We start from the raw sequence: 22,875 nt of genomic DNA on the forward strand, positions 1-22,875 counted from the left end.
GTCCAAGGATTAGATGGTTCTGGTGTGGTTACAAACGGGTCATACTCCATGAACTGCTCTGTGTAGGTCATCAGGCTGGTGTACAAAAACACACATGGATTAACACAAAAAGATGAGACCATAAAACACTGATACAKTTACTAAACTCCTGCTATGTTATGTTATGTCATATTTGGCAAGACACTAAAATCAAATCTTGAACTCCTTCCTTAAAAAGCCTTTATGTACATATGTACAAACGTGGATGTTATTTTAATGAATTACAGTTAAAAGAGGAAGTCAGGCCACGTTTTTAATGCAGATGTAAAACACAGTCGTGTCATTTGAAGAAAAATGAAAATAAATAGAAAATGTACAAGAATCTCTGATGGCACTCCTCTGTTATCAACTATTTATGAAAAAAATRACTTCACAAAGTAATAATGACTACWGAATAAGAGTCMGTCTTGTGTCACTGTAACCAACCCATTCTGGATATTCTAACAATTTTCTCTAAAATCAAGGCAAGCTGTATTAGAAAAAAACATTTAGCTTTCAAAACTGAATTCTGAATTYGCAAATTAATTGTGGAAGCAGAAGTAACACCATTAGAGATGTAGTAGCAGTCTCTAACTTTTATCCCACAAGTGTYATAAACACTTCTAAAGGTTTATTTTCTCCCTCTTTTTACTGCACATAACTGCAGTCACCAAAGGATGAGCTGGAGCATCAACATTTTAAATGATCTCTAGTCCTGTTGTAGCAGAAGAAAATAGCATATGCTCAATGAATACAAATATTCAGGAAAAAAAAGAAAAACTTACTAAAACTGGCTCCCTACTGAAGAAAGCTGAAGTCGCCTTGAAACTGCAGACTGTAAAAACCTGGCTAAGCTCTTTAATATCCGTTTTCATTGTGTCTGTGAGGTGTACGTTTCTTTACCTTTCAGCAACTTTGGACATTTTCAAACAGTGRCGATCGAGCTGGGTGTTCAGAAATAAGATCTGTAAAGAAAAAGTTCTGTTTATTTATTTGTATGATTAATASCCAACATGTTTTCGATTTTGTTGGCAGGGACCATCTCTGGTTTCTGTTACCGTTTCATGAAACACAACACTTGCTGTGATAAAAAGCCACGTATCCATTACATCACCAACACCACTTTGCAGAAATTCTTACCTCTTTTTCTACATCCTCTTTCGTCCCTTTTCGGCAGTGGTGTAACGAAGTGTGTATGGGACTCTGTGACTGTGTTCCCTCCTCCACCACACCGTACACTGACTGGATCATATAAAAAAAAAACATCAGACAGCTAAGCAGGTTATTTGATTAAWTGTGCACTTGAGTGTTCTCACATTGTTAGTGGGGTATTGTTTACATAAATGCCGTCTTGGGCTAGCACCACTTAAAAATTTAAAGATTTTGCTAAAAAGCAGAAAGATCATCAAAAATCAACATGTACACCATCTGATTTGAGCTCTGTTTGAATTGCACCACCAAACAGCTTTGGTTCCAGGAAMAATATCAAAATGCAGGAAATGATCTTTGRTCACAGAGTGKGCACATGCAAAAAACTACAATTTAACTAAAATTTATCAGAAGTATTTGTGTGTAAAGACGCTTTACTTCATACCTTCTTAACTCGATGAGGATTCTTCATGCGTCTGCATTTCCTTATGTCCATTTCTGTGGTGTTAACACATCCAGGCTGAAGGAAAATAAACATAAAATATTGTTTTCTGTCAATACGGGCAGTACATGCAGCRCCTGAGGAGTTTCTGCAATGATACAGTGTGAAGTTTGTAATTGGAGTCTGCAGATAATGGATAAGTTGGTCAAAAGAAGATTCACCACTGGTCTGTGGACGTCCCAGAAGGCTCTCTCCTGGCTGTCAAGGATCTTCCTCTCAGTTTTATCCTTTTTTCTGTCGATCCTGAAAGTGAGAYGAGACACGGTGGGAAACAAAACTTYCATCTCATCCTCATTCCATCAAAGATTCAAGTCAGAACTCAAGGATATGAAAGTGGTGAGAACAAAGATCCCGACCCCACTTGTCCCTTAGTGGGGTCGGGAGGGTTCCTGGTGCCCATCTCCAGCTAACGTTCCGGGCGAGAGGCGGGGTCACCCTGGACAGGTCACCAGTCTGTCGTAGGGCAACACAGAGACACACAGGACACACAACCATGCACACACACACTCATACCTCGGGGCAATTTGGAGAGGCCAATTAACCTAACAGTCATGTTTTTGGACTGTGGGAGGAAACCGGAGTACTCGGAGAAAACCCACGCATGCACAGGGAGAACATGCAAACTCCATGCAGAAAGACCCCAGGCCGGGAATCGAACCCAGAACCTTCTTGTTGCAAGGCAACTTCTCTACCAACTGCGCCACTGTGCAGATAGTTTTAGTTATATTTGAAGAGAAAACAGCTCAAAATTATTTGATAAAATCTGTCAAATTGTCCGACCTTTGGCACAACTTGGGAAAATATCTGTTTTTTACCTTCATGCTAAGTGGGTAAATGTATTTCCTATTGTGTTTTTTGTCAGTACGGATAAATTGTGAAAATACTTAATTTCTTCTTGCTCCTAATCTCCATTTGTCTATCTCTACTGTAAATAACTCAAGTTCATGCATGTTATAATCATGTGCCGACTTGGTGACAAAACTTACTTGACCTGCGCCTCAGCCTGCATGTAGATAAACTCCCACTTTCTTGCAAAAGCCCTCTGTAGTCTGGCCAAGTTCTCCTGTTGGGAATAAATAATAAAACCAAGATTCAAACTCTGAGGGGTGAAGCCCACCTGCCTAAAGGTTGCTCAAAACAAAGTAGTTATAACTTAAAGGAGCATTTCTGCACTTACTGCCTCATAATCTGCCAGCTCCAGCCTCGTCTTATTCTGCATGGTCCGCTTGCACAGGTAGATGGCTGAGAAAAGAGGGTTTAAAACCARGAATGTATCAGTAGAACATCCACATAATCCTTCAGCTCATGTGTGTCCTATTATSAGTGTAGACTTATGGCTCATGAGCGCCTTTTCTCACCAATAGATGAGCAGAGAATTATCAGTGTGAAAGTGTTTGACGATTTTTGTGATTATTAGGATGTGAAGATACTCTAAAAGCTTAAACCGTGATCCAAAGCCATGAACCATGTGACATGGTGCAGGAGGTGAAACGGAGATTGAHWATTGGTCCTCTTCAAAACACAGAAGTGCTGGCCGTGTCTCAGTGTTTTTCAGTAAACATTTCTTTGTATTTACATTTAGATTTGCTATTAAATAATTTATAGGTATGTATATTAAAACAAATTAAGTTGGAAACTTTTTATTCTACCTGTATTATATATAGATTTTTACCAATAATAAGAAATATTGGTACTATGACAACACAATAAAATATATCTTCAACTACCATTAAAAAAAACAATGTTCACAACATTTATTTATTAAAAGCTCTGCTCACATTTCTTATTTCACCACATATCTATGGTTGTCCTAAACATCCCTTCCAGCAGCTGCACTCGACCTTAGTAACTTTTTCTATTTGCAAACATTTAGCCTGAAGCAAAGAGTTAACTGAGCAAACAAGAGAATCGTTATTCATGTTTCTGTGAAATTACAAGCATTTAATTACATAAATGATGTTAACACATTTAACTTTTCCTTTAGCCAACTTTTCTGCCATTCTTTACCACAATGCTGTTAAGGTCAGCATAGCAGGTTTAGCATTAAAATGACWTGAATCTTCAACAGGYTTTTAGCTGTTGTCAGTAAAACGGAAACAACTACTTTTATTTTGGTTGCATATATTAAAAAGTTACGTCTTCAGTGATTTAAGTGATTAAAGCAGTTTTTAAAAGCTGTTTAAAAACAAATTTTGAGAACATTTCCATGGAAATAAAGCCTAAAAAACATATGAAATCAGATTGATAATTAACCTGGACAAATCCATTGCAGACTACCTCTAAATGGGGTCCTGATGCTCTAAATGCAACCTTAATACATCTTGAGTGGGGTTGGATCTTTATTTAGCACGTCCCAGTTGTGATTATCCGTGATGCATGTAGTTTCTAATTTGATAAGTCTTAACTAGCCTTTAAAATACATTCAAGCAAAATGTAATTTAAGGATCATGAAGCAACTGTAGAAGCAGCCAGATGCTCAAGTTACAACAACACAAAACAAATATCCTGATAGGCTAATTAGAAACATCTTTATAAAAATGAAACATTTTAAAACTGCGCCACRATGTACCGTATTTTCCGGACTATAGAGCATACAATGCGCTGCACCTACAAATAAAATAAAATAATAAACAAATGGAAACGTGTGTGTATATATAAGCCGCACCGGGATATAAGTGTCTCATATCTCCGCCGCTCTCAAGGACACAGCAGAGGGCCGCGTCCTTAAACCCTTTTGGTACTATAATTATAAAGGTCCGTATGAGTRTCTTTTTACATTTTTGGATGCTGCAGAGTCATTATTAGGAGCATTCCAATGTTCTTTACATCAATAAAATCTTTATAATCCCCATTTTCCAGGTTTGTATGCCATTAATAAATGTGCTATTAAGGGCGCAGCCCTCMGTCTCCAACGCCGAACCATGGATCCCTTCACGCAGAGTTTACTTGCAGCAGCATGTACTGCTAGATCAATAGCCTTCAACTTAAAAGCTGCGTCATATGAGTTTGAAGAAATTTCTCCGTGGTGCCTGCTGCTAGCATAAAAGCATGAATGAAAATTAGCTCTTACTTCTTTGATTTCCAATTTTGACTTCCAATGAATCACTTCCTGCTAGAGAGCCCCCTGGCGGTTGAAGAAAAATCAACAGAAAAGCCGCACCGGGCTRTAAGCCGCATGGTTCAAAGTGTAGGAAAAAAAGTAGTGGCTSATAGTCCGAAAAATACGGTATGTTTGTTAAAGTTTATCCACACTTAAATTAGCTACAGTTTAGAAAGACAAAYGCAGATTTGRATATATAAAGTACTACTTTGTACTGYTCTACCACATAAAAAGCTAATACAGTACATTGAAGTTATGGTTATTWAGTGGCAAAATGTAAAAGKCYAATGCTATGAAMATTTTTTAGCAYTGTACAACCATGTAGAGACTATGCAACAGGAATGTGTGGAAGMGAGGATTGTTTAGTAGGCAGAAGTAGTTCTGCTCTAACCGCTGATCATAGAGAAATGATGGCATCCTGTGAGAGTCAAACTCATTCCTTCTGAAGCTTAAAGCCTAATGAAGCTAAGTGTTTGCATACTAATCAGGACAAACTACATCTGCAGAATATCAGCATTAAAATGCCAAATTTAAAGAAGTACTTCATTAAAATAAACCCTAATTGATCATTTCTTCTGTCTCCACCATTTATTTCAAATATTTAAAAATATTCCAGTGTAACTTTACAAAGTGGTGCAGCAACATTTAACAGCAAAGTATCTTGGGATYGTCTTTCAGGCTTATGATGAGTAAATGTATTTAACATTTTGCTACAATGTTAAAATACCTGGGTTTTAAATTACAGCTAATGAACATATCAAAGTAAAACCGAATCAATCAGATCTAACTTATTCAAAGCAGTGAAGCTCAAGCATTTAGACATCCAACTGAAGTAAAATTAAAATATTTGAAGAATGTTTGAGTCATTTAATGTAGCCAGTCCTTTCTCTAGCAATATRGCCTTTTTGTCACACCTGTAAAAAGTTATGCTAAAAAAATAGCATTACAAGTTTGCAYAAAAATCAAATTAAAATTCATTACAATTTAAAGCAATTCTTACCATAATCTGTGTTCTCAGGCTCCCAACAGTTGGATGGCCAGAAATATGGCGCCTAAAGCAAAATAAAAGAAAATCAGTTACCATGTTTTGATCCAGACATTGAGACAATCCAAAAATATTTGGAAAACCAAAGAGATGACAATCACCTTAATTTTTTATTTTTTACTGTGTCATACAGTAATCAGATTTATAAAATACAACAAAATAAATGAAATCTGGGCCAATATGGTGCAAAGAATAACAGGTTGAACTGACTTAAGTATGCGCATGCACCATGTGTTCTTTAAAAAAATCCTGATGRATAACATTGATGTTTTTTGTATGAAAGGTTTGTGAATCTCTTTGCAGGGTGAGACTGTGAGTCTCGTCTCTTGATTTTATTATTATGTGGTTCTTTGTCTTGCGGCTTGTTTGCTTCACTTGAGTCTGTATTGATGTCGTTTATTAATGTTTTTGGCCTCCTCCAACACTGGCTGCTTCTCCACTTCACTTTGAAAGACAAGAATGAAGGTCAAAGCACCGCAGTGCACTGCTGTCTGCTTTAATTAAACTGCTGCTCCTGTTCTCAACAAAGCTCTACAGGAACAAAGAACATGCTTYTCAGAGATAACTCTGATCTTACCTCATGCAGGTTTATAATTGAGGACGTACACAAGTTATTTCCCTTTTGTATCATAAAATTCAAGAAAACAAAACAGGATTTGTGATTTTATTGCCTCCGCCATCTGTGATGGATGAATCAAAATCCATCAAAAACGTGCAACTTCAGATGGAAATGATTGTGCAATTCATTTGAAGCCCCCCCCAAAAAACTTAAGCTCAGACATTAGTTTACTAAAATGCATATCTGCATTGTACAGGTTTTAGTACAACTAATTTGGACTAATGCAACAGAATGGATGAAGTCAGTCATGTGGTTCATGACTGGACTTCCTTTTTTTGCAGTGTTTGCATACATTTATGTTTTCATAAGCAAAAAATGTTAACCTCTTTAAAATATGTTTTTAATAGACAAAACGAGCAATTTTTTACATTTAATTTTGGACTGAGGTATAAAAACTTTGCAACATTTTAGAGAAGTCCTACATATTTTAAATTCAACAAAAACACGACTGCATGGCATCAGACAGTTGCAAACTAATATTTTAATACCTTTGGTGTAATATTTTGTAGATTCTTGCTGTAAAATTATCATGTGTCTAAACTTAAGTGCAATAAGGAATTGTTATTAAATGCAAAGGTTTTCTTGAATGTTCAAAACTTAATATGAGAGTACATCTCAGATGTAAAACTACATTTTTTGCCCTCTTGAATATGCCTTTGTTCTCCTCTTATCTTGTTACTTTTTCTTTGAACAATGACCTTGTTGTTAAGGTTAGCCACATTTCCTCTTTGCTCTCATATTTTCTTTGCATAATTGATCTTCCTTCTCACCTGGAAGCGGTATAAAGTTCCATCATCTTTGAGGCACAGGACGTGATCAGAGATGGGAAAAAAGTATCCCTGAGCTGCAATCAGACTCCCGATGTGCATGGCCTCAGCTGAAAAAAAAAAAAAAGTGTACTAATCAAACAGTTCCTTTGGATCTGAGGCAAAATCTACAAAGGTGGTGATCTCTTAGTGAACACAAAGATAAAGCACAAAAATCTGAACAGTCATTAACAGCTGCAGCTTAAAATAAGAGTCAGACTCCAGGCATCTACAAAGCACTTATTTTAGCTTTCTGCTCTGGGATGTGCTGATTTATTAATCAAAGCTGTGGTCAATTACACAAAAATCATCATCATTACTTTCCTGAATCAGCCATTATCACTAAATAACATTAAACTCTTAACTTCAGGGTTTGTGTGCATTTTAATGATAAAAWGTCTCCATTTGGTTCATTTTCCCCGTTCTTTCAAGCAATTCTTGACGCACAAAAAAATAAATGCATTATGAATATATTACTGCAATGGACAAGATTTAAGACAAAGCATCTATGGACAAATTGAATTGTTTCCAAAATTATGCTAACTTGGAAAATCCTTTAATATTCCTATGTAAAAACCCCACRACCTAAAGACTAAACCACTTGTGTAATCTGAGCTACAAAAAGATTCTACAAACATTCAAAAGTCCATGAATGTTTTGTGTATTTTAGACATTTCAAATTTGAAGTATTTACATAAACACTATGTGTCACATTGACTATCAACACAAACATCGTTTTGTGAGCATACCTGGATCCTCTATGGACAAATTCTTCATCAGCCATTGTACTATATCTGCACCTGCATAAGAAAATTAAACCATTTGATTTGCATAGTTAAACATAATTTTAAATATTTTTTCTAAAAAGCTAAAGAAAATACAAAAAGAAGCTAAATGAAATACATTTCACTTTGGCTACTTTTGGGAGTTTTGTAATAACCTAAACCAATTTCAGAAGAAGACAAAGGGAGAAAAACATAAAAAGATGAATAATCTTGTTACGTTAACATATTAAGAACAGCAGAAATAATTCCTTAAGATTTCATGCACACTAGATCAATATGTTGTAATATGCATCCCTCACCAAGACAAACCTAAAGCCTAAAAAGCCTCTTTGTTTCTCCTAVAGAGAATTATCTCATTTTTGCTTCCCTGCTGCTCTCCTGAATGAGATGCCGTTTAATTCCCCATCATTCATTAGTTTTCCAGGCTCAGGCACACGGATGCAAACGTTCCAGCTTCTTCTCTACACATTCATCCACTGCTGTGGTAATTGTGTTTATTGATACACTCAGCTCATGGTATATTGGGTAATACATCTTGCATTGAGACAATGACACAGAAAACAGGGAAATGTTGAAAGCTTCYCTTTGTTTCCATTGTTTGCTTAAGATGCTTCGTAGCCTCCCCACAATGTATCATTCCTGCGATTTCCAAACATCCTACTGACAAGGTGGYCGACATACATTCCTACAAGCTTTTATATCTGATTTTAAACTGTACACATTTTAACCAGCAACACTCTGACAGCACTGAAGCAGATGAAAGTTGATCGCCTTGCTTAAGGGTCCTTTCATAGTAGGAGGACATTATTCATGCCATTCCTGCTCTTACAGTTTCTTTCCCAAACACTTAATTACATGTTGTCCTCCCACCTTCTCTTCAGATATTTTGCTGTGAAGTAGGTGCAGAGCTTTCACATAAYCAGAATGAAATGTAACTAAAGTGAAACAGTGTGTCTCATCTAAACATCTTTCTTTTGTTTGTTGTTGTTGTTGAGATGGTAATTTTTAGTTTCCTTGGTTGAACAGACTCCTTTTCTCTGCTGTGTTTACTGATGTTTACCCTTTATAATCATCATGGCATGTCCAATTYGCTGCCATGTAAAGTACCAGACACATGATGCCATTTCCCTAAACTGCCAGAAACGGCATAGAAACAGGTTTTAGTTTACAGTATGTCTCCTTTGCTTCACATTCGATTTGTTATGTTGCTGCAGCTCAGATTTTGGCAAATTTTCTCTAGAAAATTCAATTCCAAATGGAAATGAAATGTTGGCAAGCAGTGCTCTATGTTAAATCTTCGTTTGGCTGTATGATTAGAAACTCAGGTAGAAAGAAAGTCGGAGGTATAATCGATGGAAGAGATGGTTTGAACTTCTTTCTTTCTGTTCTTTGATTTCGCTCTGCATCCATGAAAACCCCACTTCGACTCCTCTAGGATTCGAGGTTGAAGTTCATGTGGGGGGTTTAAAAACAGTAAGTTGCACATTATAACTGTTCAAAATTTAAAGAGAATGTAAGAGTAAAACTCCTTCCAGCTGCTCAGCATTCAAAACCAGAGGGAACAKGCAATGCCTCAGCCAAAAAGATTTAGTTTTGGCCAAAAGGTTCGCCACTTAAGTCAAATTCCTCTAGCCGGTCTTTTAAATAATCATCTTCTAGCCATGRCTTAATCATTTGAGATATTTTCAATAAAAGTAGTGTGAAATCTCAATTATGTCCAATAAATTAATTAGGAACTCAGAAAGCATTTCAGTGAGAAATAGGAAGGTAACCAAAATTTATTTTTAATTTATKTTGGAGTGTGCAAAAAAACGTATTCCTAGAAGGTGTTAATCTTGGCACAAAAATTTAGCATAAGGTTTCCTAGAGTTGAAGAATTTGGCTTTCAGGCAGGTTTAAAGCAGGGCAGTAAGTTGAACTATTCACAGCTGACTTGTGAGTTTTGTAGGAAAAGCCATATTTAAAAAAAATCTTTTATGGTGACCCACTGAAAAATGATAAAACATGTTCCATCTGACAAATTACAGTGGAATAAAAAGAGAAAAAAGGGTTTTCTGAAAGCTTTTAAGCTTTCCAGAAAAATAATGCTGAGCTACAGAACTGAGCATTCTGTCGTTTTGTCTGTTCACCAGACACTTACTGTCATCCAGTTATGTATCGCTGCAGGTAATGYTTGTACCACGCAGAGCCTGTCAGTCCAACTCTGTCATTTCTGCCACTTTGCTGCCAAATGCATTCTTCGSTCCATTTCTTACCTGTAACAACACTGGGGATCTTGGTCATGAAACTTTTGACGGTTCTGATGGGCACGCCTTCGGTCTCGTCCTGGATCAGAGTGATGATATCTTCAATCTGAGGAGAAAAACACAGGAGAAACTGAAGGTGAAACAACTAAACATAAACAAACCAAATTTAAAAAAAGAAATAGGATGTTTTAAGTGGGCTACTATTTAATATCACTTAAAGTTAGCTTAAAGTTCAGCCTCACCATGCTGCATGTAAAAACACACAAACAGAATCTACTTCATCAAGTTCTTCATGAAGCGCTGCCAGAATGCTTTTGCTGGGACATTAGTCTCTTTGTTGGTTAGCCATACTCTAATTACAAGTCTGACATAAACATTATTAACACTGTGGTCATAAGGTGTCTGTGAATTGTTAATTYAGTGCACAGGTAATAAGTTCATGATTAGTAGACCAGAAGAAAAGCCGAATATAAGGAGGGAGATGTCTCTCCTGCTGACTTTTGTGATTATGTGAGGGAAAAGAAGCAGCTGCACAAGGAACATTTCTGTCATCGCTTCTTACCATACCAACTTTATTTATAAAGCACTTTAAAACAACCACAGCTGATACAAAGTGCTGTACACTAAAACACAACATAATAAAAAAATAAAAACTCTTAGTTTAAAAACAAAAACGTACAATTTAAAACTAGATCCCTCCCGCTGGAGCTGAAAGCCAAGTAAAATGAATGGGTTTTAAGACGRACTTTAAAAGTGGACAGTGAAGGGGCCTCTCTGACCTGCAAAGGCAAGTCGTTCCATAACTTAGGACCCATGACAGAGAAAGCCCTGTCCCCTCTCATATTTGTTGCAAGTCATCTTTGTTTGTGGTCGGTTTAGCTTTCCCACTGAACGACTACAGAACACTGCTACAAGCTCATAAAGAGARATTTTTCTTCTGTGACCAAAGATTTGATCAAAGATGGATGATGAACGGTGGGAACTCAACTTAAATGAAAGTCGCTTAGTTCACAGTTGACATTAAGCCTTGCTAACTCCTAAATAGGCCATCCAAATTTAATTTGAGGATTGTATTCCCGTTAAAACAATAGCAACATAGACTATCAATACAATATCATATTGATACATGAAGCAGAGTACAGGCAGCTAATGCAAAGCCCAAAACAAAGACACTTGTATTCCTTATGGGACCATTTTTCATTTCACATCTGCAGCATGTCTACCTCTCATATTCATTTGTTGTTTTAGTATCAAGCTCATGAGTCATATACCTTGAGGTTTTTCAATAAAAATAAACATTATCCATTTTTTCCCTTCATCTTTGGATTCATTTAGCTCTATTTAATACAATGATACCTTTCAGCCCATCTCGGCTTTTGAACTGGATTAACTTCTCCAGCATCTGGAGTGTTCATATACAGAGTAAACTGTAACTCAATTGCCTTTGCTCTGAAATGCAACACACTCCTAATTAAATTGGACCYCTCYATTTGGTTACAGAGTACCAGCATTTCATAGCGATAAGCAAACAGAACCATCACACAAACTGATTTGCAGCTTATATCCGTGCATTCTTCTGATATAAGATGGATTTCAGATGAACAGTTCATGCTTGTGGCCCGTTAATGAGCACACTGATGTAGAACAACATCCCCCCCCCCCCACTTTGCACTGAAACAATGAGATGATACTTTGATGTACTTTGGTTTTGATTGCAAGGTTGACACCGCCTCTCTGCACAGATGCTTTTTGTCTGCGTCAGAGAGTGGGAAGTGAGAAGATGGTCGCTTTGGAGACAGCTATCGCAAACTAACACACCACTCAGCAGCTATATTTAAACCCTGAATCAAATGCTGACCTCTGAGGATGAGAAATGGATCTGTGTTTTTTTTTTCCCTCCCTCAAGTGCACTTGATCAAAATAAATTTCATTGGAACAAAAACATGCGCACACTCAGATATGCATACAACAAGCTCTTAATGAGAACACATTCAGATTCACTGGGGTCTCACCAAAGGTTTCTATGGAGTTGTGACCCTTTAAGCTTTAGGGATATAATGTGAAAGTAGGTAAACAGTGGAGTGCGCTGCTATAGACGATTACTGTACAATACATTACACTAACAGAAAACGTGTCATTTTTCCTCATAGCTACAGGGTCTAGCCATGAAAATAGTCACCACTTAAATTTAGCTTTCATAACTGGAAACATGGCTTCTTTATCAGCTGATGTAGACGCCACTTATCCAGGACGTTGCCTTAGCGTACTTTTGCAACCACGTCAGAAGTGTTTTCGTCTGGCAAAACATAAAATTGTAACATTTTTTAATCAAATCTGCTTCCTGTGCCTGTCAGGTCCATGGGGGAAACCAAGATATCCTTATTCTGAGTGATACTTCCCAAATTTATCCCCAGGCCAAAACATTTTTTTTCTCCTCCCAGAGTTTTACATCCACTCTGGAGTCTTCTTCCTTTGGGACATTGCTGGAAAATCTTCAAATAAAAAAGGTGCCATCAGGAGTTTGCTGCTGCTGCTAGTCTGTAGGATCAGTGTGCAGCTCTTTGCATGAGCAGAAATTAAGGTAACTCACAAATGGCTGCCATGACAGATTTGAGGATTTCTCAAATATGCATGAATGACTCAAAGAAAAATGTGTTTGATGGGTGAACATTATAATAATGCTCAGAAATTAAGAAAAAAAAATCCAGGTTATTGGATAGGTAAGTGTTTTACTCCAAGTTTAAACAAGCTAATTTTACCATGAATGATTGACAAGGGCTTGTAGTTATAATTACACTTCAATCAAGGTTTCTTAGCCTGCTAAATACATTTCTCAGGTTTAAAAAAAGGGGTTGTTTACGGAAGAAAAGCTCGAAAGCACATTTTGTTCACTTTTCAACTCGGATGCTTCCAACGGGGGGTGAGATTTAAAAGAAAAGCATTCCACTTTTACCTCTCTGACCGTCAGACTGCTCTCACTCTCCTCGTCTTTTGTTGTCCAAAAAAGAAGCCCAACTGGACAAGCACAGGCTGCTAAACGCTGTGCTTCACAATCAGTGTGATTATAGGATTCTAGGGACCTTGATGGTGAGGGGAGAAATGCTCAAATGACTTTAATGGCTTCTGCTGTCATGACCAATCTATTTCTTTTCCACCAAAACAGCTATGCACAGCGAGCGTGTTGCAAATTACAACAGAAAAGAAATGAGACAAACTAATGAGAAATAAATTAAACACTTCATTTTGTAGAAGTAAAAAGCCATTTCATATTGAGAGGAAAAGAAAAGCAATCCTGGAAGAAAACCTGTTCGAGGCGACAAAAATTTTGATGGAGAGCTTCACCTTCCAGTAGCAAATAAACCCCAGATCTATAGCCAGAGTTACAGTGGGACSGTTTCGATTAGAGCATTTTCATGTGCTTGAATGGAGCAGTCCAAGTTCAGCTCTGCATTCAACTTAAAATCTGTGGGAAACCAGAAAAGCGATGATTAAAGATACTTTAAATCCAATCTCACTGAGCTCATTTTGGGGAAAACATCTCTAGATTTGCAAAACCGACGGGTTTACAAAGTGTTCAATCTTTTTATTCTCTTTATTTCCACTCCACAATTAAGCACCTTTTACAGTGCCGTCGTACATTGTCAAAAAGTAAAAAAATTTTAGGGGTGTGAATATTTTTTTCTAAGCCAATGCACTACATGTACATTTTCAAAATTGAAAACAAATGTGCACCTTTTTTGTTGCTTGAATTAAACCAAAAGTTTTCTCATACGCGAGTTGCTTGGCTGACAGTTTCTACATCAACTAATTTACCCAATAAGGCCATTTGAAAAGGTAACAGCCTCCTCAGCTGGTCGTATAAACTCATGCCAAGATGCCATAACAACCTGCAGCTGAGTCTGAAGCAGAGCATGCCCTCTCAGATTCATGCGGCGCAGGCCAACAAAAGTACATGTTGGTGTAAAGCAGCCCCCCTCTGAATCCCTGACCCTGAAACAGCTGCAATTAGCCTTTCTGGGCACAAAGAAAAATCTGTGGGAGAGAAGACAGACTGTCTTCATAATGAAGCAGGTATACATCCTGCTGAGAGAGAAAATGTCAGCCATGGCCACAAGGGCCAACCATTTCTGAGCGGTGCTACCTAGGCACTGCATTTTAGTGGAGAAAAGAAAATTAGCTCCTCTGAGCCATGAGGTTCCACATGCTGCCTGATCAATGGCTGAAAACTAGCGATCAAATAGACTGCACTACAAACCACCATTTGCATACTTTATTTCTTACTCCGAATTTCAAACCAGCAAATTCTTATGATTCCCTTGTCAAATGTAGGGCATGCTTTTCCTCTAATTTCAGTATAAATAATAGGCTGACTCACCAAATGCTTGGTTACACAACATCTTAAGAGAGGTTCTCAAAAGAAATGCTACAGGCAGATCCAAGCAGTGAAATCACGACTGCAGCCAAACTTGAAGCCCACTTTAAACTGCCAGCATGGACACTGAGTGCACTCCATTTCATAATCTGTGAAGAAACTCAAAATCTGAGATTTAGCAAGAGGATTTAACACAACAAATGTCCTCCTAATYATTTAAATCCAGCTGCTCATCAGGATAAAATTGTGTGTGTGGGTAGCCTCATACATTTTATTCTCCAGGTGATTAAAAACAAAAAAAAGACTGTGGCAAGATTAAATACACCTCAACTTAAAAAAAATAAAAATATTGAAACATTAGTACATCTGCAAATTACCTTCATAAGTTCCTGCTCAATCAACTGATTGCAGCTCGTTTCTCAGTGCTTTCAATGGCACTTACAACACTCGCAAAAGGTCAAGAGCCCAGAAAAGGACTAAGGAATAGGAGAGTGCATGAAGAGAGTTACTGAGAGCAACCGGAAAAGATGGAAGGTTTTATAGCTGCAATTATATTTCTGTCTGAGTTATTTCATTTCGAATATCCACAATAGCTTAGGAGAATCTTTTCAAGTTATATCAGAACAATTTATCTTTCAGCTCTTTAGTGAAAGCAAAAAATAAATTATTTGAGTTTAAATGCACAATTTAAGATTGAGGGAGGAGTTACTTTCTGAGATCAGCATTTTTCTACAATTTAAAACTTCCTGCCACAGCTTCCTGCCTGCTGGAGTCAGAGCCTAAAGGTTTCTGTAAAGCCACAGATAACACTTTCTTCACTGTAAGCCACATTACAATCTCACTACATTTTAAGATTAGGACTCCAAAAACTCATTCCAGAGATTTTGTTTATTCATTATATGCATTGTTCAGCATCGTATTGGTCTTGTTGCTAAAAATTATCCAAGAACAGTGTGTGGGGAGTTTGTTTTTCCTTCAGACGCAAGAATAAAGCCACTTTATGAAATGTCCCTCTGTATTTCATGAATTCATGAATATATATTAAAATGATCTTAGCAGCCTGCAGCTCAAATTCCAGTTTAAGTCCAAAATATGAGCTCATAATATCCTTTTATGCTGCAAAATGAAAAACAACCTTTTTTCCTTCTAGAATGCAATTTTTCCAATAAAGCCAACATTTTTTTAAAGTCCACAAAAGTGCTTTCAAAACATCTTCATTCTTAAAAACACCACAAAACTTTGAAGTAGAGATAAAACGTTCTGTTTTTACTGCATATTTATTGCAACTTATTCCTATAAAACTAATGTACATTTTTTTGCTGTTTTTTTCCCCCAAATTACAACTTTCAAAATTATTTCTAACTTGTTTACAATGTCTACAATGTTTTACTAAAGGATCCCATCTAATCGTCTACAAAATTTGCATTTGAAGTCATTAATTCAGTTATTCCAAATATCCTCCAATTTGAGGATATTTTAATGTCCAACTATTTGAAGGTTAAACAAAAGGTTATTTTAAACTGAAAGAATGTGTCACTGTCGCATATCACTAATCAGATTTAATACGTAAAAAATTTATTGCATTTTCACAATATATCATTACTAGGAAATTAAATGCATATTTTATATTCAGATGTACAATAGTGAAGTCCAGATAATTTTTTTTTTTTCAAATGGAAATTGCTCAAGTCTGAGCACACGAATATTGTGATTATGCTTCCCTGAGAATATAGAGATCAAAGTACTTTGATGAGCCCACATTTAGTCATATCTCATGCAAGACAATATCCTTCCTCATTCGAGACAAGAATTACCATGCCAACTAGGCAAAGGTAAAATTAGCTGCAAATATATTAAATGTGGCGACTTCCATCAAAATTAGTGTGTGTGTGTGTGTGTGTGTGTGTGTGTGTGTGTGTGTGTGTGTGTGNGTGTGTGTGCGTGTGTGTGCGTGTGTGTGCACGCCGTCACACATAAAAATGACTTGAGATTTTCAGAGTGGGTGTAATGACTCATCATGAGGTGGTAAAACTGATCGCCCGAGGAGAGCACAGGTTCACGTCTGAAGGTCAGAAGCGGCGGCGGCGGCTGTGTGACGGCGATGATGAGTCCTGCTGGTTTCAGCCCGATGCATCTGGCAGCAGGGCGACGTGACTCTTAATGGAAGCATAATGACAACAGGATGGCTTTACCACAGCTGACTGCCAATGATTCACCACAGCTGATCCCACCCCAAAGTCATTTTTCAGGCTTTCAAGTGAACGTTAAGATTTTGTCTTTGCAAAAACTAATGCTGCGAACCATTTAGCAGTAGTTGATCGATTTGAGCATGGACAGAGGGGGAAAACATCAACAATCTTTCACTTTTTGACTTTGATAAATTGAGAGAAAGGCTGTACTTTGAGCAACGGTGTGGAGCAGATTAGGATATGGAGAGAAACGTGATAATTTGTCACAGTGAACGCCGTGCAATTCATCTAGAGTGGCCTGTGGGAAAATAACGATTCTTTAAATCTGCATAATGGTGTGTATGACTTCGACAACCTTGAAAAACGTTTTCTATTTTGAATACAAATGCAGACTTGAACACCTACAAAAATCTGCTTAAAATAAACCCCAAGTTTGTTGTAAAAGCTTATTTTTTTTATGCCATAACAGCAAACTGCAATAAATGTAACTGATGTTTTTGACATTGACCGACACAGAGTAGTAACTGTGGAATATAAAAAAAGGCTATGCTGGATATTAAGTTTGTTTTAGAAATACAAATCTGAAAAGTGTGGCATGCTTTTATGGTCATCCTCCCTGAATCAAGAGACGTTTAGTGAAATTCTAGTTCATTTTTTCCTAAATTGGTCAGGCTTAGTCTCTAATACACTGAGGGAAACTCTGCTGGATCATTCACTAAAAATAGTGAATGTTTGCAAAGTTAGCCAATTAAAAAGAAAACAATTTAAAAAAGATTGACGTCTGTCTGRCATTTGAAGATTGACCATACCACTGGACGGTGAAAAAAAACTTGTCAGTAAACAAAACAGCAATTCTACTTGGTCATAATTGCATGACAATGAATAATGCAAATTTGAAAGAGTTCAACTTCTGTCACAGGGAGTAAATATGAGTAATATTCTGCATGAGAGTTAAGGGCACCGATTSCCATTGGAAACAAATATGGAAATCCATCCCTGTTGAAATCCCAAGAGAACGATTCTTCATTCTAAGTGTCAAGTTGTATTTTTAACCAATTCTCAGAGGAATTTAGTCCTTTGTCCCTTTCTAAAAACAATTATCATCAGCGGATGGGTGCTGGTTTAGAGGCCTGCTCAAAGACTCTGACCCTTTTAATGGTCTGTTGATCAGATTCGCCCTTCAAGGACAGTCAAACTAAAGTGTAATGTGTGGCCTCATAACTCAGCCTGCTCCTCTTTTTAATTGGTTTCATTGGTTTCATTGATTGCTTGTAGTTTTATAGATTTATTTTTAAAGGACTTTAAAATCTACAATGACACCATCACTAAGCTTCAAGTTAAGGTCAAGTTTGTAATGAGAAATGGAGTCTTTATCCTCMACAAGCAAGAGCAAGCGTGAAACTCCCCACACACCCAACAGAATTTTGATTTATTTTTCAACATTTATGAAAAAGGAAACTATCCCAATTACTYATTRAAATTGAGATTGTGACATATTAAAACCCTGCAAAACACCRGAGTAATAAACTACTTGAGCACAGAGGTGGTTTGCATAACATGTTGGAATTACACAGCTTTTATTCCCTCTATTGGAGGAAYKCTCTTTTTCTGAAAAATGTGCAATGTAGCAAAAAGCATCATATTCCACAAGGTACAAATGTYCTTCTAGTTTTGGATGTGACTCTTCATTCCATCTGATTAAAATGAATGCACATTCTTTTTAATCAGATGAACTGATTAAAATGAATGAAGGCGTCTGGAGAACTTGACCTCAAGTGAAGGTAATTTAACTTTTTGAATCTGGTGTGTCAGCAGGAACAACAGAATCTTCCATGGATCCTAAAGTGTAAAAGTCACGATTTGTGTGCTGTAAAGAGAAGAGACCATGATTAAACAGATTTATTTTTTTTAGTCATAGCCCTCTTCAGATCCCTCCACAGCTTTTGTTCTGCACTCTGAAAAACTTTTWAAAATGATCAAGTGATTCCTTTGTTGATTTGCATGTATGCTTGAATCACTTTTTTAAAAAATCCCTCATATTTAAAAGTCTTCAAGGAGACTTTTAAAGATTTTGGGTCTGAGATGAATTAGAAACGTTTCACCTTTCAAAGTCCTCAGTTTGATAAGAAAATTAAGCTTCACAGTGGCACTCTTAAACACGGTGATTTAATACAATAATAATAAAATAATAAAGATTTAATAAATCACTGAATGGTTTAGTCCCAACATGCATTTAAGATCTTCTGTCATATCAACCTTCCAGACCTCTCAGGTCTTCTGGTTCTTGTCTACTCTGCATCCCCAGAATCAGAACCAAACATGGAGATGCAGCATTCAGTTTTTATGCTCTTGCAATGTGGAACAAACTTACAGAAAACTGCAAAAATAYWGACTCTGTGTTCCTTTAAATCAAGWTTAAAAATCCTTTAGCTGCTTTTGATCAATAACTGTTTTTCTGCCTGTCATTTTATTTTCCCACTGTATTGCAATGCTTTGCTTGCTTGTTTTATTTACTTTAATCACTGCGAATTGCCCTGTTGCTGAAATGTGGCGTACAAATAAATTGCCTTACCTGGTGCTGRCAGCAGTGTGCCATGGTGGGAAAGSCATTTCATGGATTATGCACATTTATGTTGATGCCAAACATATCAGAGAATGGGTGCATGTTTTTATTTTTCATGACTTTACTGCATGCATCCTTCTCCTTTGTTTTGCAATTTACTGTGTTTTTCCTACTTCCTCTTGAAGAAAAGGTCTACATGCAGTTTTAAAGTTTGTCACATTAAATAGTTCCTTSACCATTGATGCCAATTCACAAAATTGATTTCTGAGAAACTGCATTAAAAAGTAAATCCAACAATGAGAAGCAGAGAATGATTTTTCCCCTTCTTCAGTCAGCAATTGTTGGCAAAATTCATTAGTTTAGAACTGGTGCTCCCCTGCTGCACGAACTGAGTGAATCGGCACAGAGCACTCATTAAAACCTTTTTATCTCAGCAAAAATGTAAAGAGCTCCAGACACAACAAAACATTGACAAAGGAAGGCAATAAAAGCCTTACTCATTTTGGGCTTGTTGATATCTCATTAATCTTAAAATCTTTCACAACATTATCACCATAATGGTTCAATTGTAACATTTCTACAGCAGAATGTTTGACAATATGTTTCTTATTCTCATCTCTCCCCAAACCTCAGATAAAAACATGCAGAGAAGCATTTGTAGTTCATTACAAAGAAACTTGACGCTGCCTCCACCAGACATTCATCCAAAGCAACTTCAAATATTTCAACCCCAAGATGAACATGTACGACTTTTTAAAAAAGCATTGATCTGATATATTTCACCAAACCAATCAAGTTCACATTTCCTTAATGARTAATCTGAAACATTCGGTGTTCTGTGTCATGAATGGCAACGCCGCTTCCAGTCAAGTCTCTGTGCGCTGAAAGCATGGCTGTAACAAAATACTTCAACTTGATAAGATGTCAGATTTAATTTAAACCTTGCTCTGTATGAAAGCAGAGGAGGTGGTGTGTGGGTGTTGGAAATGGGACTCATTATTTCTGAAGATGGCCCAGAGAGTCCTCAACGTGCCTACAAACTCTGGAAGAAAAAGAAAGTAAATGCTTCTTTAAATCCCCACAGATGTCTGTTGGAAAAAAATAATAAAAGGTTGAAGCCGGAGGTTCATTTCTATAAACAAAACATGTCCAAAAAAAGTTATGCAAAGCCTTTAGATGAGTGTGAATTATGTTCCATCATCTSTTTAAAAAAAATSAGACCAGGCTGAGWCAAAACATCCCRTTTTAAAAGAGCCAGACTTATGGACACAAATCCTGCATTGTTTTAATTTATCTTCAGATTATTTCAAATCTCCACCTCACTGATAGCAAAGCAGTGAAGRACAGGCATCTGGCTTCTGTTAGATGTGATGCAGCCAGAGTCTGATCAAAGCCCACTGGCAGCACTAAAGAATGAGAGACCAGTGTTGATGGACATGACTGGAGGTCTCGTAACCCCGACTCTGGGAACCAGGGTTTCAACATGCACCAGAGAAAACTCAGATCTGAGAAACTGTCAAAAGGGCCAGCTCTTTGTGGGATTAAAGCCTGARATTTCAATAAAAGATCATCTYCCTGGCTCTTCTTGGCGTTTCCTTTCCCTCTGTACATTTCTTTACTTTGCTCATGTTTTGTTCCCTTGTTCTCACTTTTTAAAACATATCTGCCAATGAAGGTAAAAAWTTTTACAAGGGAAAGATCAAAGACATTTTTATGGAGCCCCTCCTCAATGGAAGTAAGAAGACATCGTGAACAGTCSTGGATAGTTTTCCTCTTGTCTCTAAAAGTTTTAATCTGTTCATTTTCCTAGTTCGTAGGGAAACAAAMATTTTTTTAAATGCCAATTAACAAATGCAATATGAGGAGTTTGTTCAACTTTACTGGGATGCTAATCTTTGACAAACACTCCAGCGGRATCCATTTAAAAACAACTCATGCATATGGCTGGGTCTGGTGGAGGCTCCGGCATGCTSGGGGCCTTGTTTCAACCTCATTTCTTCTCCAAAGACCCTGGGAATTATGTTGAATAGCTTGGCTTGCTCAAATATTTGAAATAGCTGGATATTTAAAAATATGGACTCTGGAAAAAAAGTGAAAATGAGTCACTATTGGGKGTTTTAGCAAGATAATTGTCCAAAATATGTCACCAAATCAATAGAGAAATTGAGAAAATGTCAAAAATTTACATTATTTTCTATATGAATGAAAAATAACTATTTTCCATTGATGATGAATTTGCAAATYACTCAATTTGCATGTTGAGAAAAGAGATTTGATCAAATTTGGACTAAGGCTTTAATAAAACAAAATATGGAAAAAGTGAATTGCTGAAAATATTTTCCAGATGTATTGTAAGTATTTTACCCAACCTCACTTTTAATCCTGAAACAACCTGTTAAAACTTCATTCAGCACCTATAATTAATTATCCACTGGCTGTTTTTATTTATTTGTACAATACATTCTTCATAATAGTGGTACTCAAGATGCAAATAGCTTCCTACACTTTGTTCTTCATCTTTTAAAGAATGACCTATTAAGTTATCGTGATTTTCTTACTTCAAGCACTGCAGTATGTCTTTTTATATAATTTACCATAACAAACATCACTGCTCAATTTCTTTGTAACTTCCAGACACAAGACGACCCAAGGGCCCAGTAAGCCGATTTAAAAATTCTGCAATATAATAAACCAGAAAACATTTCTACGAAACATCTCTGAGGGTTAATTAGAGTCGAGACAACTTGCACATATTCTACCTGAGATAAATAAAACAGATCAATACCTTATACTTACCCGTAACCTTTAGCCTAAACTGACTGGTCCATTTTGTCTACTATCGATTAGCAGAGAAATAAAAGGAAGCTATCAATGTTAATATTCAAGGTGGTAGAGCAGGTTCCTTCTGCTACTGTAGAGAGTCTCTACTTTTTCAAGCTTGGACTGAATACGGTCATTGATTGGTTTGACAGACCACCTAAGAGCTGAGTGTGTGAAGGCCAAGCAGCCAGATATCGCTCCTGCATCCTTCTGTGTTCTTCCTTTGTAGGCTTGTTTATCTCTTGAGGCTTCTCTCCCTTAAGATAAATGAGGCATTTTGAGTTGCCATCAGGTGTAAAACATGCATGGTATATATTCTCCCTCAGAGGGGGATCAGATTTTAACAAGCCTKTTTTAACAAGGTGTGCTTCAGAAAGCACTTTGCAAATGAACAAGTAAGTAGGTTCGGGGATTTGTAGACAGGAAGTGCACATCGACTTCATCACAAAGGTTCATATACTTACTTCAAAAGCTTTGAGTAGGAAGACTGTCTTTTATGTACAACACACTGCAGTAAAACTATAGCTGAGGAGAAGGAAAGCCACTTCCAGTCTAGTTACACAGCAATTACCCAGGACGAAGCAGTAATGTACAGTTGTTCCTGCTTTTCATGCTGAAAGCCGTTTGGAGCCCGCAAATCAATTTCCAACAGTCGTTATAC

General features: G+C 37.0%; 1 protein-coding gene across 1 annotated transcript in view; it reads right to left on the reverse strand.

Annotated features, from left to right (window-relative positions):
* Positions 1-22,875, reverse strand: part of LOC103457355 (regulator of G-protein signaling 6-like) — a 90,887-nt gene that overhangs the window by 11,753 nt on the left and 56,259 nt on the right. Inside the window, exons 5-15 of the mRNA XM_008397401.2 lie at positions 10,280-10,376; positions 7,989-8,039; positions 7,204-7,310; positions 5,770-5,821; positions 2,847-2,911; positions 2,656-2,732; positions 1,831-1,912; positions 1,613-1,687; positions 1,159-1,260; positions 922-983; positions 1-75 (exon numbers count right to left, since the gene is read on the reverse strand). The exon at positions 1-75 is cut by the window's left edge and continues 2 nt beyond it. Of these exons, the coding sequence (XP_008395623.1) occupies positions 1-75; positions 922-983; positions 1,159-1,260; positions 1,613-1,687; positions 1,831-1,912; positions 2,656-2,732; positions 2,847-2,911; positions 5,770-5,821; positions 7,204-7,310; positions 7,989-8,039; positions 10,280-10,376 (845 nt within the window). The remainder of the gene's footprint in view (positions 76-921; positions 984-1,158; positions 1,261-1,612; positions 1,688-1,830; positions 1,913-2,655; positions 2,733-2,846; positions 2,912-5,769; positions 5,822-7,203; positions 7,311-7,988; positions 8,040-10,279; positions 10,377-22,875) is intronic.

The sequence above is a fragment of the Poecilia reticulata genome, linkage group LG21 (assembly GCF_000633615.1).
Source record: "Poecilia reticulata strain Guanapo linkage group LG21, Guppy_female_1.0+MT, whole genome shotgun sequence".
Classification (NCBI taxonomy): domain Eukaryota; kingdom Metazoa; phylum Chordata; class Actinopteri; order Cyprinodontiformes; family Poeciliidae; genus Poecilia; species Poecilia reticulata.